Source organism: Natrix helvetica (assembly GCF_964273705.1).
Source record: "Natrix helvetica genome assembly, chromosome: 7".
Lineage (NCBI taxonomy): Eukaryota > Metazoa > Chordata > Lepidosauria > Squamata > Natricidae > Natrix > Natrix helvetica.
Window position 1 is genome coordinate 65,130,536 of NC_138558.1, and position 17,866 is coordinate 65,148,401.

The 17,866-nt window shown below is 42.1% G+C and overlaps 1 protein-coding gene across 7 annotated transcripts in view; it reads left to right on the top strand.

Moving 5' to 3' along the window:
- The window catches only part of LNX1 (ligand of numb-protein X 1), a 181,817-nt gene that overhangs the window by 80,510 nt on the left and 83,441 nt on the right, over nucleotides 1-17,866 (top strand). For all 7 annotated transcript variants that reach the window (XM_081959294.1, XM_081959293.1, XM_081959297.1 and 4 more), the window contains exon 2: nucleotides 1,659-2,158. In XM_081959294.1, coding sequence (XP_081815420.1) covers nucleotides 1,767-2,158 — 392 coding nt within the window. In that variant the 5' untranslated portion in view covers nucleotides 1,659-1,766. The remainder of the gene's footprint in view (nucleotides 1-1,658; nucleotides 2,159-17,866) is intronic.

Consider the following 17,866-nt stretch of genomic DNA (forward strand, 5'->3'; position numbering starts at 1 on the left):
CTCTCTCTCTCTCTCTCTCTATCTCTATCTCTATCTCTCTATCTATCTATCTATCGTGTTTCCCCGAAAATAAGACAGGGTCTTATTTTCTTTTGACCCCCGAAATAAGTGCTAGTTCTTATTATTTTTGAGGTGCAGGAGGCCCCTTAACCTCAGCCCACGGCCCATGGCTCAGCTGATCCAGAGAGGGCCGGAAGTTCTACCTCTGTTTCTGCCACACTCTTCTCAGACCTAGTAGACCTTAGCGTGATGTGTAGTTCACACATCACGCTAAGACATAATATAATGTGGTCTGTTTGGGTTGGAAGGATAGGTTGCGTAAACCTAGGCTTTATGGATGATAAACTTCGGTATGTGACCTAACATGAGGCAGAGATCCAAACATTTTCTGAATGTTTCTAAAACATAGCTTGGCATGACATATGGACATGTTTATCATACTTTTAATTATTTGTAACCTGGGGTGGCATGTGTATGTCCGTGTGTGGCAAGTGAATAAATAATTGTAGAAGCCATTTTTATTTAGTTTTAATTTCAGGGGTTGGGATCGATTATATGTGATTAGGTAACACTGGAGAACTTCTTCGTTTGATCATGCTGGCTACAATAATTCCTAGGAACTTTATACAAGCTTGAAAGGGATGTAGCTTTTTGAGATGTTTGCATTTCATTTTTTCCCCAACATTTCTCTAGTGCGATATTATTACCTCATGGAATTTTCCTAAGGATTGGTGTCCTTTATTGCTATATTCTATTTTCTCACTGCTTCAGCCATCACTTTCCTTTCCAAGGAAAAATCAACTGATTGAAAGATGGAACGGCTGCATGTTTCTTTCGTTTGATAGAAAGATTTTAGAAACATATTGCAAAATATGCAGTACATATAGGTCCGTGATGGCACACAAGCCATTGCCCCAATTCAACTCCACTGCGCATGCCTCCCGCTGGCCAGCTGGTCTTTGGGTCTCTGACGTGCAGGGAGCGGGGAGCGTGCAGGGAGGCCGCACATGCATGCACAGGGGGCCTGGATACGTATGGGGGGAACACACGCATGAGGGTACACGCATTGCATTTTGGGGGTTCAGACCAGTGGTGAGTTACGACCGGTACGCCCTGATACGGGTGTACCAGTGCCTGCTGGGAGCACCAGGTACTGTTCCGATACGGTGCTGTGGAGGGCCCACCTGCACTCCTTACTGGTATTTGAAGTTTTCAGAGCTTCCATGCACACGCATAGAGCGTACAACGCCAGCTGGAGTGGTGCGGAGGCATCACGGGTGGTAAGTACACATGCGCAGGCTGTGTGTGTGTGTGCGTGCGTTCATGTGGTGGGTGCCCGGCCCCATTGCACCGTACCGGTTGCAACAGGATCCGGAACCCACCACTGGTTCAGATGTGCCTGCGCACATTTGCATGCGCTTTAGGCACTCGGTCCGGAAAAGGTTCGCCAACACTGATATAGGTGGTTTCCATTGGAGAGGAATCCCTATTTTTCTTCCTAGACTTTCATGAATATATCTGAGTCTTTCGATATATTCCATCCGAGTGTAATGATTCATGCAATAAAGTTTGATTGTTGGGTGCTGCATCATGAAATGAACGATGTTGAATTTGAACATTGAGATAAATTAATTGATCGTTATGTGGCTTTCCTCCAGGTCTGAAGACTCTCGGGAGCAGCTGAACTAATAATTCTGGATAGAGACAAGTTCTCATAGCAGCCGGGGCGTCCTCTCCTGTGATTGGTGAAACGGGAACGTACAATTATGAACCCCAAAGACCCATTGGAAGAGACAGAAGGAAGCTCTGCTCCATTATGCTTGGCCTGTGGCCAAAGGCATCTTCCAGAAGAGAACCATATATACACCTACACAGAAGATGCAGATGATGACCTAATCTGCCATATTTGCTTGCAGCCTTTGCTTCGGCCTCTGGATACACCCTGTGGACACACGTACTGTGCAGTTTGCCTTACGGATTTCCTTGTGGAAAAAGACTTCTGTCCTATGGACCGCAAAGCTCTCGCTCTACAGAGGTGCAGGAAGTCAAGCATCCTGGTGAATAAGCTCCTGGATAAGCTAATGGTGAGCTGTCCTTTCACAGAACATTGTTCGGAAATTCTGCAACGCTGTAATCTTGAACATCATTTTCAGAACGGGTGAGTACCTTTTGGTCATGTTGATATATTCATTTGTGTTATGTAGAACGGAAAAGATCTCAATCTGAATAATGTTTTCTATCAGACAGCGGATCTGGCAGCAGATTCGGACAGTGAGGAGGTTGGGGAGGAAGATGGGCCAGTCCTGGAGTCTGGGGAAGGCTCTGATGAGGGCTCTGTGTTGGAGGCAGAGAGGGGGCCAGAGCCGTATATCAGTTATCAGCTGCCTTCAAAATCAGACATCAGTGAGGCAGATGAACAGCTGGAGTCTGTTCCCAGTGTGTGCATGTGCAGAGTTGCCAGACGAAGGGAACAGCTAAAGAACAGGGGTCGACTTGGGAGTAAGGCCACAGGTGGATGATGAATGGCCCCTCCCAGAGGACATAAAAGAGGGCTGAAAGGGGAGTGGAGATTGCAGGAGACAATTAGTTCACTTAAGTGGTTCGTGATTCTCCGAGACTCCTTGCCAAGTTCTGCAGATATCGGCCTGGCAGCTCTCCAAGCCAGATAAGGTCTGTGACTGTAAATCCTCCCTTGAAAGACTTTGCTGGATGTGAATGAGCAGAATTCACATCAATTAATAAAAGGGTTTTTGTTGGGACAAGGAGTTTGCTTCATGCTCTTGGGAAGCCTAGGTCAGAACACAGATAGAAAAGATATCTTCCTTCCTTATTTTTTTTTTTTTTTTGTCTTTTAATGACCCCATAATCCCTTGCATCAGGGTGGAGTTGGGACAACTGAACAGAGTTGAATGTTTACTGGCCAGATGCCCTTCCTGTTGCCAGTGCAGAGTTCACAGTAGATATATTCTCATTGGGTCCAGAGAGAGAAATATCTACCTCTACCTAGGATAGAACTCACAGCCTCCTGATTAAGATGCCACTGCACCACTCTCTCTTTCTTCCTTATGATATAATTAAATCTGGCTATCAAGGTAGATATTAAATATAACGTGACCTTTTAGTAGCAACTACTTTATTTTATGAATGAATGTATACTCCATCTTTCAGTTTGCATGAATTAAAAGGCCGCTTACCACAATAACACCAAATTCAGAGGCTTTCTAGGTCACACAAAGTTTCATGCAAACACCTCCAAGAGGCGTAAGAGGTGGAGCATGAGGCATATTAGATGCGTAAGCTTTTGTATTATGCACACAGTGCGATGTTTTATTATGGGATGCAAGCGCATAGGTGAGGTAGGCAAAAATTGGGTTATGCCGATCTTTCTGGAATAGAATCATTATGTAAGATGGGAAGTGTAAATCATCACGGAGAATCTGTTCGGCGAAGTCACCACGGAAACCAATATCAAAATCATTAAGTTCAATTAGCAGTTAAAACCTTGATGATGTTATGGCCCCCCAGCGGAACTGGCGGCAGATTCGGACAGTGAGGAGGTTGGGGAGGAAGATGGGCCAGTCCTGGAGTCTGGGGAAGGCTCTGATGGGGGCTCTGTGTCAGAGGCAGAGAGGGGGCCAGAGCTGTATGCCAGTTATCAGGTGCCTTCAAAATTAGACATCTGCGAGGCAGATGAACAGCTGGAGCCTGTTCCCAGTGTGAGCATGCGCAGAGTTGGCAGATGAAGGGAACACTAAAGAAAAGGGGTTGATTTGGGAGTAAGGCCACAGGTGGATGATGAATGGCCCCTCCCAGAGGACATAAAAGAGGGCTGAAAGGGGAGGGAAGTTTGCAGGAGACAATTAGTTCGCTTAATTGGTTCATGACTCTGAGACTTAAATCTAAAAACCAATGCTGCATTGGTTGCCGATTTGCTTCCGGGTCCACTGCTGGCTGTCACCTTTAAAGCTCTTCATGGTTTGGGACCAGGTTATCTGAGGGACTGTCTCTTGTCGGTCACATCTATTCGACTTACTAGAGAGGGAGGGTAAGGAATGTTGTGGGTCCCGTTCCCTAAGGAGATACATTTGGTGGGACCCAGAAGAAGGGCCTTCTCCGTGGTGGCTCCCTCTTTCCCTCCAGAGATTAGATTAACACTCTTTCAAAAGGCCCTGAAGACGTGGGCCTGCCATTGGGCCTGGGGAATCCAGAGTGGGAGGAAGCCCAATAAATGGCTAGTATGAATGTCTGTCATTGCTGGGTTGTGGGGGGTATTATTTACAATTTTTCTTTTCATTCTTTTTATTTCTTTTATGTGGAGTCCTAGTGGACAACCATTTAAATAGGAGCCACCTGTGTGCAGCAGCCGCCAAAAAAGCCAACACAGTTCTAGGTTACGTAAACAGAGGGATAGAATCAAGATCACTTGAAGTGTTAATGCAACTTTATCATGCCTTGGTAAGGCCCCACTTGGAACACGGCATTCAGTTTTGGTCGCCACTATGTAGAAAAGATGTGGAGACTCTGGAGAGAGTGCAGAGAAGAGCAACAAAGATGATTAAGGGACTGGAGACTAAAACATATGAAGAACGGTTGCAGGAACTGGGTATGTCTAGTTGAATGAAAAGAAGGACTAGGGGAGACATGATAGCAGTGTTCCAATATCTCAAGGGTTGCCACAAAGAAGAGGGAGTCAAGCTATTCTCCAAGGCACCTGAGGGCAGAACAAGAAGCAATGGATGGAAACTAATCAAGGAGAGAAGCAACTTAGAACTGAGGAGAAATTTCCTGACAGAACAATTAATCACTGGAACAGCTTGTCTCCAGAAGTTGTGAATGCCCCAACACTGGAAGTCTTTAAGAAGATGTTGGATAGCTATTTGGCTGAAACGGTATAGGGTTTCCTGCCTAGGCAGGGGGTTGGACTAGAAGACCTCCAAGGTCCCTTCCAACTCTGCTATTGTATTGTATTGTATTGTGTTGTATTGTATTGTATTGTTGTTTTCACATCCTTGGTATGCCACCTTGGAAGGACACGGTGGCTCAGTGGCTAAGACACTGAACTTGTTGATCAGAAAGTCAGCAGTTCAGCGGTTCGAATCCCTAGCGCTGTTTACAGAGTGAGTTCCCGTTACTTGTCCCAGCTTCTGTCAACCTAGCAGTTCGAAACCATGTAAAAAATGCAAGTAGAAAAATAGGAACCACCTTTGCTGGGAAGGTAACAGCATTCCGTGCACCTTCAGTGTTTAGTCATGCCAGCCACATGACCATGGAGACGTCTTCTGACAGCGCTGCCTCTTTGGCTTTCAAACGGAGTTGAGCACTGCCCCCTAGAGTCGGGAACGACTAGCACATTTGTACGAGGGGAGCCTTTGCCTTTTAAGCTGCTTCGCGTCGCCATGTGTGAGCAGGCAGCAATGTAATCTTTCTAAATAAATAAATACATTGTGCACAATCATCTTAACCGCATTTATTCCTATTTTAGAACTTGAGAGAAGGGCTTGCATGTGTAATTAGTCAACATTCGGCCTAGGTAACATCATGAAGAGCTTTCATGCTCCCCCTCCCTGGTTGAAGCCAATCAAACGGGGTCCGTGACTGAAAAATAAATAGGTCTCTGTTTGTGATAGATACATATATATCCTCAGCTGCTCCCAGGCTGCATCTCTTCTGCTACATTCAGATTCCTTCCCTGCCTCTTGTCTTATGCAGCTCAGCTCATGTAACCTGTCTGCCTTTCTGACTAATGATGTCAATGTATCAGCTGCTTCTTCTGAAAAACCGTTCTAGAGAACGCAGAAGGATGCAAACCTCTTTGCTCTTTGCCTCAGCCTGGGCTTTTTGCTGTCTTCTTCCTTTTTTCCAGCTCTAAGCCCTGTTTTGCCTACAGCTATTTCTGCTCTGTTCTCCCTAAAACCCTCCATCCCTATAACCTTCTTTGGAGAATCAGCTCACATCAACTTGCAGGTCAATGAGCTTTCTTCCAGCGTAGCTTCATTTAAGTGATTTGCATTCGATCGTAATGCGTTCTCTGTTGGGTTGAAAAAGGCTTATAGGAAGGGACCGGGGAGGATCTGAATTGGCTGACATTTTAAAAAGGAAAAAAAGAAAAGGAAGCTTGAAGTTCTGTATCCCATCACAGAGAAACTGAGGCAGAGAGGTAGGAAGGAAGGAAGGAAGGAAGGAAGGAAGGAAGGAAGGAAGGAAGGAAGGAAGGAAGGAAGGAAGGAAGGAAGGAAGGAAGGAGCAAAGAGACTTAAGTGCAAACGTTTGCAAAAATGAAGGCTCTCTTGTTACTGGTCCTTCCTTGGCTAAGTCCTGCAAACTATACAGACAGTGTGGGGAATCTCCACTTCCTGTACTCAGAGCTGTGAGTACTCACAGTTGTGTTGTGGTGGTATGTCTTTGTGTTGTGTCTGTGTTCTCTTGTAAAAAAAAACTGAGCTCTATTTTTCATTGCTTCAACATTAGTGCCTCCGTAATATGTGTGTATAAACTAACAAGCTTGCTAAATCTATGTTATTTGCCTGAATTGAAATGTGGAATACGGATTGACTTCTCGGTGCTGGAAACAGCTGAGATTAAGCCTGTTGTTTCTTTTTGTTTTCTTCTTCCTTTCCCTTCTTTAAGTTTAAATGTGGGATCGGGTATTTTTTTCTGCTGAAATTTTTATAAGGTAAACACCACAAATGGCTTGTAAATAAATAGGTGTTGAGCCTCTCTACTGTCTAGTTCTTGAATTCACAGTGAATTCAAGATTTGTGAAGAGCATGAAAATATAAATATTCCATATCACACTGCTAATATTTGGCATTGAATGAAATACAATTGCACAATGATCATTTTGTAGATTGGAAATATGAAAGCCAATTTCTACTGACTACAGTTTTGGCCAGTATAACCTGTAAACAATATTAATGGGCTAAGCTTATCTGTGTTGTCATGAATAGCTTTTGGAATGCAAAATATCCCCTCTAAAGTTTATATATATATATATCTATCAATGCATAACTAACAAAATATGTTCTAAAGTTTAAAAAAATTAATGAACTTTGTATTTGCAAGGTGATGAATGAAGCAAATGCTTGAGGTAAGCATCCAATTTCTCTTTAAAATAACAGATAATAACAGGGCTGTGAAGAAGGTAATTAAATAACTGGTATTCTTTGGGTGTAGGAATGGGGATTGCCTAGAAAATGTGCTTGCTGGAATGAGTAAAAAAATTAAGAAAACAGGTTTATTTATTATAATTGTATGCTGCCCAACTCCCTGCAATTCTGGCTAAAAAGTATATATTAAGTACATGTACAAGCACTTAAAATACATATTTAAAAAATCATGTACAAGCAGAAATATTTCCATCTTCAGGACTCTACTTCAAATGTTTTCTCTGGGTTAGAGGTCTCCATCTTGATGCATTGCAGAAATATTGGCCTAGAATTGGCCTGAATCAATATATGAGGGTAGATGTTGTAGTGGAAGATATCTGAAGAACATGAGATTAGAAAAGTTTTTTCCCCCAAAGCATTTCAAGTGAACTGGTCTAAGATGCAGGATTTAACTATTATTGTGTGTAGAGGGAATCATATGAAGAGTAAGGGTTTATGACCACAAATGACAGAGCGAACACATAGAATATGGGATGGGATGGGATGGGATGGAGAATGGAATGGAATGGAATAGAAAAGAATAGAATACTGTATTGGCCAAGTGTGATAGACACATAAGGAATTTGTCTCTGGAGCATAAGCACACAGTGTACATATAAACAGCAAGTAATAGGCCATAAATCATAGTTACAATCATTAATCATAAGTTACAAACAACAATTGATAAATCATAAGATGCCATAGGAGAAGATAGTAGGAAAGATGAGGAAATGAGAAAAGATGAAAAATGAGCAGATGAAATTTCAAAATTAAGGCAGTGGCAACTGGGACATCCAGTTTCTAGTACAAGAAGCAGGAAATTAGTCGGCGTACGTTTGCAGAAAAGTACCCATCATTGCTGTTTCCTGAATATTCTGATTAATTCCTCTTGGGTGGTGAGGGATGGTATGTATTGATTTTGCCCTCTTGCTGTCCTTGTGGACATGCTGTTTATCCAATTGGTTTGCTGCTGGGTCTGCTTCTCCTGCTATCAGCAATGTAGAAATCTCTTTAGTGGCCCAATCTCTTGGGGGAAGGGAAGGGAGCAGCAGTAACAAAAACATTGCATGGATTTGCCTGTGAACTGGGTCAGAGCATCCAAACTAGAGCATGAAATCAGCAGATGTGAGTTGCAGTGGTTGCTCCTTTTCAAACAGAGTCCACGAGGATTGGAAGGGGGCACGTCCTCTCCTTCTCTTCTCAAAGGTTTGTTCATTCTTGCCATCCATAGTTATGGTGTAAGAGGAATGCAAGAGATTAATCAGGAGCATTTTTTGTTGTTAAAACTGCATTTGTATTGGGGGAAGGGTCTTCTCTCTTCATTATGAGTCTGAAGAAAATAGCAGGATGATCGTTTGTAGGAATTTCAGGTGTTGCCCCAAACTGCTGTGTGTGATTCAAAAGTACAATTGCAGCATTTGCAAACAATAAAGTCAAAAACTGGTGAGGTTAATACAGTTTTAATGAAGACTTAATGGATGAATAGCTAGCTCTGGGAAAACCCTAGATCAGTGTTTCACAACTTTGGCAACTTGAAAATGTCTGGACTTCAATTCCCAGAATTCTGGGAATTGAAGTCCTGACATCTTCAAGTTGCCAAGGTTGAGAAACACTGCCCTAGATTGTTTTGGTCTAAAAATAAAATCCTGGCCTAAAAGCTGCACTTGAGGAACGTTGATCAGCAGCTGTGCAGGACCTCGGAGAGCTCCCAGAAGGAGAGATGATCCTTTGCCAGAACATCTGACTTCTGCCCTCAAGGCCTAATGACTGTCAATGCATCCTTGTCCCCCAACTCAGTTTTAAAGTTCTTTTAAAAATTATTTCAACACTATTTTTTTTAAAAAAAATCACTTTAAAGTTTGTTTAAAATAATTCTATTTTTGCCCCATTGTTAGTGGCACTGGAAGTGAATTTTAAAATATCTGCATTTGTGACTATAAGACATAATAGAATAGAATAGAATAGAATAGAATAGAATAGAATAGAATAGAATAGAATAGAATAGAATAGAATAGAACAGAACAGAACAGAACAGAACAGAACAGAATAGACTGGAACAAACTGTAAATAATGTGATTGGATAGAAGGATAGATTATTAAGTAGGCTAAAAGTTATTGGATGAGATTATCTGTATATAATATGATTGTATAGTCACTACGACTTCGCGGTGCTGCACTGTTTTAAATGTAAAAACAATAAAAATATTTTTTTAAAGAATAGAATAGAATAGAATAGAATTCTTTATTGGCCAAGTGTGATTGGACACACAAGGAATTTGTCTTTGGTGCATATTTGATGCACATTTTTATTTTAGTGTCTTAAAAGGTAAAGCTATAAATGCATCTTTCTGCAGAATTTATATTTGGATAAAGTGCCATAATCTGACTTGCACATGTAAACAATGAAAATGTTGGCAGTGGGAAGAAACACTGGGTTCACTTCTCCAGTAATCCTACCAAACGTTAAAAGGTAACAGATTCCCTGTGGATTTTACTCCACTGCTTGTTTCTGACTATAGGAGGCAGCACTCATCTCATTTCCACAGTCACATGGCTAGCATGACATCATAGAGCGCTGTTACCTTCCCATCGAAAGGGTACCTATTTATCTACTCACATTTGCATGCTTTTGAACTGCTAGGTTGGCAGGAGCTGGAGTAGTGGTAGGTTACAGGCGGTATGCCCTGGTACGGGTGTACCGGTGCCTGCCGGGAGCACAGGTTACCATTCCGGTACAGTGCTCTGGAGGGCCCACCCGCCCTCCTTACCTGTATTTGAACTCTTTGGCGCTTCCACGCATGCGCACGGAGCATGCGGCACCTGCGCGACGCTCCACCAAGCAGCTGGAGCGTCACAGGAGATAAGGACGCATGTGCATGCTGCATACGTTCAAGTGGTGGACGCTGGGCCCCGATGCACTGTATGGTTGCATCAAGATCCGGAACCCACCACTGAGCTGGAGCGAGGATGGGAGCTCACCCCATTGTGTGCACTTGTGTCTCAAACATGGACTGCTGGTTTTCCAGCTGACAAGCCCAGCATCTTATCCTCTGAGTCCCCACCCTGCTCCAGTAGTTCTAGTCATCCAAATTTATAAGGAGAGAAAAATGAATACTATATTCAAAGTGTCTTTTCCTCCACTTCCTCCTTTCCATTGTTTATTCTTGAGATAGTATCAACCAAACACTTGCTCTGCTCTATTTACACTTGCTAGTGAAATCTAGGATTACCATATGGCTGCTCATAAATCTGAAAATCCCGATTTGTCAGCAGGGTGTTGTCAAAATTGTCAAGATGGCAGCCTTGAGGAGGGCAATCTATTTGCAACACACATTTCTCTGTGCAATGCACAATGCAAAAAAGATATTCTGAATGGTTGTCCCAAAGGTGCTTTTTCAAGAGGCAATTGGTTTTTCTTTGAAGATGTTTCACTTCTTATCCTAGAAGCTTCTTCAGCTCTGACTGAATGGTGGGGGATGGAAGGATTTCTACTCCTTGCAGACAGCTGGTCATTTGTGTTCTTCTTAGAGAGTCGTTGAGGCCACTTGGAGGTTGATCTGTGTCCTCAGGATTACTTGAGTAGTGCAAATGGGTGTGGAGCCTTCCTGGATATTTTCTGCCCTGTGTCCCGTCACTGTTGAAGACAAGTGCAGGCTGTTGGGGATGAGTCTGTGTTGTCTGCATCTCAAACAGATGGTTCCTGTAATCGGCAATTTTTCTAGAAATCTGTTCATACTCCCCAACCATTTTGAATGGTTATCCTGGTCTTTAAGATCAAAGCGACAGTGAAGAAAGGGAGAGTCCTACTGTCATTCAATCCAGCATTCTGACTTTTTGAATTGGCTTTGTCATCCTTATTCCTGAGCTTTCAACCAACAGTTCAGCAGCCAAGCGAGGGAATAAGTAAAAACTGCCCCACCCAGAGGTACTGTATTTTTCAGAGTATAAAATGTAATCCCCTCCCCAAAAGAGCGTGAAAATTTGCACTCTAACCACTGTGCCACCACCACTCCTGCCCTACCAACACCTCCCCAAAAATAGAGATTAAGAATGGCTGTGTTCTATTTGTATTTTGATAGAAAATGGTCACATTCCTAGCTGGTAAATCAATCAGTGTATTAGACAATAACAATCTTTCAGTACTGATACTTTCCAGAATATTGCAAGGCAACTAGATTAGAAATACCCTGGATCAAAAGAAAAGAAGAGAAAAAAGAAAAAGAAAAAAATTATAAATAGATTTATGCAAATAGATTTATATTTATGCATAGGGTAGAAGAAATAAACACACTGGGGGTCTGAAAATAAAATTTAAAGGATGGAGGATGTACATTTCACAATTTTTTTTTGTGCATTAATTAAAGAAAAAGATATGGAGAAAGAAATAGATAAGATATGTAATATGCATTTCATGCTTACAAGGATCAAAATTAGCTCTTCTGTCTTTGGCTAGAAGTCCCGCCAGAGAAAATGCAACATGTATGTGCTAAATAGTTTGCCGTAAACTGTGTCAGAACGGAAATGAATGAGTGAACTATAACAAAGCATTTGTTCTGATAAAATTATTTGTGATACATAATCCCATTAATTAAAGGCACAAGCAAAACTAGACGGAAGAAAGAGAACGTGTGAATGGTTGATGTGGATAAATATGCATCTTTCCTCAAACGGAAATCTTACAGCGTCTCAACTTAATCTCAAAGCAAAAGATTCAGGCAGGTTGGGGGTGGGGTGGGGGGGAATCCAGAGTTGCCAATAGTATTTTATTTGGACAAGTACTTGCTCACTAGGCCAGTTCAATCTGTAGCTGCAGTGAGCAGGATTGCTGAAAGAACATGAATCAAGATGGCTGACTAGGTTGCTAATGAATAACGTGGCTCTATTTTTATGCCTGTCTGCCACCTTAGATTCTCTCTCACACCTACACATTTTCACAGCCTGACAAGAAGTTAAAAACAGCTGCAAAACTGTGGAGGCCTTGGAACTCTCTTGGCATATAGCTGAGTTTCCAAATGTTCACACAAACTAAAGGACTCACAATGCAGACCTATAAATGTGTAGTTGACTGATGTTTTTAAGCGAAGTCTGCCTGGATGAATACTTGGACCTTTGTTAAGGTAGTGTTGGAAGAAATCAAGTACTAATTTCAATCATGGGGTAGCATAAAATATGAAAAAGTACAGCCATCATAATGGGCTTTATTGGAAGAAATGTCCTTCTGGGTTCAGTTCCAAGTGGGAAAAAAGACACTGGATTCATGGAAGTTGCTTGGAAAGATGGTTTATTGATGGTGGACAGGACCACATGGTTTGAGATCCTTGGGAAAAGGGGGGGGTCACATGCCTTGAAGATCTTGAAGAAAAAAGGGAAGAGATGCTGAGAGACCTTGTGTCAGCTTGACACCTTGAGTTTTATAGCCTCTCTTGGGCCCCGCCTTAGAACTTCCTGTTCTTGTGTAAGAAATGTATCCCGTTGGCTGTTAGACTCCCAGGGGGTGGGGATCTTAGCTAACTTTGTAGGCTGTCTTGATTTTGAGTCCCAAGCTTGATTGAGCTATTGCTGGGTGATGATGTAATGAAAGGGCTTTGGGATTCCTATTATGGCTCTGCCTGAAGTAGGTAGATCTTTGTTATATAGAATAGACTGGCTCATCAATGGCCCATTGACAAAGGGAGGGGCGGCTATTAAGAGTGAGCCTGTTCTCCAGTGAGGTGGAGATAGCATCCAGACGTGGGTTGAGCTTGGCCACTCCTGATTGGACTGAGTCTAATTCTTGAAAGTTGTTAAGCCCTGACTCTGTTGCCAGCTACCCAGCTTTCGACTCAGTCCACTCCAAAGGTTGGGAACGGGAGCGGGAGGCTATTAAGAGTGAGCCTGTTTCCTGCCCAAAAACATGTTTCTCCATTTCTCATCCAGGGAAATATAATATTCTGCCTTTTTACTATTTCCTAGGATATTCATTTTTCTAGTGGAGGGGTGGCTGCTAACTTCCTTCAATAGAGACCCCCAAAACTTGATTCCTAGATGCTATCAGCATCGCAAACTAATATAAACCAACAAATATGAACTAAGGGTTTGCCACAAATGACAAATTGAAAATGCATCTTAAAGTTAAGATGGATACATTTTTGATGCACAAATATTTGACCCTGGAAATACATCCACGGTATGCAGAATCAAGAGGATACAGCAAGCAAATTTGCCAAAAAGCACTTTGAATCTTCTCAGTACTTTATGATCTATCAACCACCATCTTATTTCTCAAAATATTATATTTTGGAGGGGAAATATATATACATATACATATACATATACATATACATATACATATACATATACATATACATATACATATACATATACATACATACATACATACATACATATATGTATATGTATGTATATATATATGTATATATATTTGAGAAAAGGAATGATGTGGCCAGCTAGATGTTGTGATAGGTAGGTAGTCTATTTGAGTCACTGATTAATTTGGATATTGCTTGAACATCTAGTATCTTTCTTATTGGCCCTACTGTCATTCAGAGACAAGTGATAGGCCAAAGGTTCCCCATCTCTTGTGTATAAATCCAATGAAATTAGAAACTCACAATCAACTCCCTATAGTTCAGAATATCAAGATTTGGCTGATTTCCTGATGGAATCTCTTTGCAAGACACTGTCAGGAAATCTGGGTTGGTCACCAGGACCAAAAGTTTATTCTTCTTCAGACACGTACTGGAGCCTATTTTCAGGGAACTTCTCTACTGTAATATATGCTTTGGACCAGTGGTGAAGTTCAATTTTTTTTTACTATCAGTTCTCTGGGCGTGGCTTGGTGGGCGTGGCTTGGTGGGCGTGGCAGGGGAAGGATACTGCAAAATTCCCATTTCCTCCCCACTCCTGGGTGAAGGATATTGCAAAGTCTCCATTCCCACCCCATTCTGGGGCCAGCCAGAGGTGGCATGTGCCGGTTCTCCGAACTACTCAAAATTTCCACTCCAGAAACTGCTGAATTTCACCCCTGCTTTGGACTATGAGTCATATTTGGAGGTGGGAGATATGTGTAATGTAATCTATTGGATCCCCTGCATGGATTGCCCCTCTGATTATTTATGTAGGGCAGATGGGGAGGAAGCTAACTACCAGATTGCAAGAACGCACGTGAGCGGTTGCCTCACATTGCAATGACCAAGGATGTACATTCAATTTTGCAGCTACTAAGATTGTTGGCAGAGCAGGTACAAAGATAGCCAGGGAAATGATTAGAACCTGGGAGATGGGCCCCTTGTCAATCAACAGGAATGCTGATTTACCACCAGCTTATCAATTACTTAGGAGCTAAGGATTTAGCGGCACAACAACCAATCACGGGCCATCAACATACCAATCAACCAATAGGAAGGCACCACATAAATACAACTGATAGGATAGTCCAAATCCAGTGACGTGCAGTCAGGTGAGGCAGGTGAGGCACAGCCTCACCACTCTCAACATGAAAAAAAAAGTAAAAGGAAAAAGCTGAGCTAGTTGCTGCCTCACCGTGGATGACTCTGCTTAACCTCACTGGTGCTGTCCCTCCCCAAGTGTAGTGACTTCCTCCCCAGGCCCCCATTCATTTCTCTCTCTCACACACACAGCTGGATAAAACTATATAAAAATATAGCCCAGCTTCACTGATTACAAGTTTGAAAAGGCAACGTGGCTCCACCTGCAATCAACTCTGCTTAACCTCACTGGTGCTCTCCCTCCCCAAGTGTAGTGACTTCCTCCCCAGGCCCCCATTCATTTCTCTCTCACACAGACACAGCTGGATAAAACTATATAAAAATCTAGCCCAGCTTCACTGATTACAAGTTTGAAAAGGCAACGTGGCTCCACCTGCAATCAAACTACACTTGGGGAGGGAGAGCACAAGCGAGCACTGAGGAGACCACAGGAGGAGGCAGGAAGCCAGGCAAAGAGCCATGCTGTAGTACACACACTTCCCCCCCCCGCCGCCTCTTTCTTTTGGAAGGCTCGGCTCCCCTCCAGCTTCTCTGCCTCTCCTCTCACCCCAGCCTGCCAGCAGGAGGTGGTGGGTGGGCTTTATTGTGTTCCAGGCATTTCCCACCAGACAGCAGGCTGCATTTGCAATGGTGGAGGTGTTTGGGAAAGGCAGCAGGGGAATGGGGGGGGGATGGCAGAGGAGCTGCTTTCAAGCCACTGGAAAAGATATCCAATCCAACTTTTGTGTGTGTGGGGGTTTGTTTGAGAGTGAGTGAGAGAGGGAAGGGGTAGGAGAGATAGTCCAATCCAACTTCTGTGTGTGTGTGTCTGTGTGTGTGTGTGTGTGTGTGTGTGTGTGTTTGAGAGAGGGGGAGGAAGGGAGAGAGGGAGGAAGGAGGGGAAGGAGAAGAAAAAGAAAAAGAAAGAAGGAGCAAAGGAGAAAAACAAATGCTGTCGCTTTAAATTGGAACTGAGCATGCCTGGCTGTGGAATTCTGGGAGTTGAAGTCCACAAGTCTAAAAATATTTGAAACCCAGCACTGTGTCAGTGCCTCACCAGTCATAAACCTCACCGCACGTCACTGTCCAAATCACATATTCCAGTAGAGAGAAGTTCCCTGAAGATGGACTCCAGTACGAGTCCAAAAGCTCAGAAGAGTAAACCTGTGGTCCCAGCGACTGTCCTAGATCGGGTCTTGCAACATTATCCTCGGACACGTATATTTGCTTTAATTTGTGAGTATCTTTTTAACTTGGAGGGACAACCCACTGGGTCTTCCCATTATATGTCTGAGCTCTCTGTATTTAATTCTGCTTCTTTGTAGTTGAGTGCTTAGTTTTTGAGGAAGAAGTAGCAGGAGCAGGAGGCTGAGCACTGCCCTATCTGAGTATTAGATGCTTTTTAAAAGATATTGCACAAATATCTGGAACTGTGAAGCAAGTAAAACTTTTTTTGCAGATTTATTGCTCAATGCAGCAAGGTCCAAAAAGGAAGAATCTCTGTGCATTTTGAGTCTTCACACACATTGCCCAGAACATCCTAATATGTTTTATAAGTCTCTTGTGTACCGGGAAAAATCTTCCTGTCAAGGTTATTAACTTGGTGTTTTTTTTAAAAGATTGTACATATTGAAGATGTTTACATTTTTGCTGGAAGGGGGAATAGCTTCATATTTGAATGACACAATTTGAGCGTCTAATTTAGGTGGACAAAGGTAACAAAAAATTGTTTTGCATTTTTCAAAGATTTTTTGTTGTTTCAAAAAAAATCAGATTCTTTCAGACTATCCTTCATGCCAAGATACATGATTCTGGCTTGCCAGGAAGTATTCTAATATTTCTGATACTCTCAAGAGTCAATGAAGTCTTACCAGATGTTTGTAAAGCTGCTACGTCTCCAGAAAAGAAGCAACAGGATTAATTAGAATAGAATAGAATAGAATAGAATAGAATAGAATAGAATAGAATAGAATAGAATAGAATAGAATAGAATAGAATAGAATAGAATAGAATAGAATAGAATAACAAAGTTGGAAGGGATCTTGGAGGTCTTCTAGTCCAACCCTCTGCCTAGACAGGAAACCCTACACTACTTAAGACAAATGGTTTTCCAACATTATCTTAAAAACTTCCAGTGTTGGAGCATTCACAACTTCTGGAGGCAAGTTGTTCCATTGATTAATTGTTCTAACGGTCAGGAAATTTCTCCTCAGTTCTAAGTTGCTTCTCTCCTTGATTAGTTTCCACCCATTGCTTCTTGTTCTGCCCTCAGGTGCCTTGGAAAATAGTTTGACTCCCTCTTCTTTGTGGCAACTCCTGAGATATTGGAACACTGCTATCATGTCTCTCCTAGTCCTTCTTTTCATTCAGCTAGACATAATTCTTCCTTCCCCATTCACTTTGTTCCCAAATCCACATGTTCCTATGTGCAAACACTATTCATGTAATATCAAAAACAATAAAAAAACAGGAGGCAGTTATTTTGTGTGAGGGGAAAAACAGAAACATTAATATTTCAAGAGCAAAATGTTCATTCAGCCTTGAAATGGACCTCCAATGATTAAAGATTTCCAGGTCAAATATTATTTCATTTTATTATCAAAATCTGTAAGATCCTCTTCTTATGTGAAACCAGAACTACCCCAGAGGAATTCAAGCAGAAGGAACACGTGATTTCACGTATGTGCCAATTTGGGCGGGGGGAACACACGTTGCAGAAGATTTAAGAGAAGTTAGCAATGATCAGGCAATGTTGAGTTCACTTATCTCCTTCTAGAACCTTCTAGGCTCAAGCTAACCTTGGTGTAGAATGCAAGGAAACTATTGCATTTGTCATGCCTTTTTTTCTTTCTTGAAATGAATCTTACGGGAATGTTTTCTTGTTATTTTGACAAGCGATTCAAAACACAGAAGAAAAAGCAAATCCGTTGATATCTTGTTTGTGTGGTTTGAGGTTAAACAGGAAACATTACAGTTGGGGCATCATTCCGGTGACAAATATTGTTTATGAATAGGGGCCTCCACACAGGGAATAAATATATATTTTTTGCAAATAAATAAAGACATAAATAAATACTTCTCTGTAATCGTAATTTTAATTTAGAAAAGTGATATGAAATACTTCAGTGTTTACCTCAGGCATGTACTATTTCTTTCCTAGAACTAGAAAAGAAAATCCAAAAACAGGGGCACTGGAAAATCTGAAAATGTCACAATGGTGGCTGCATAATTAAA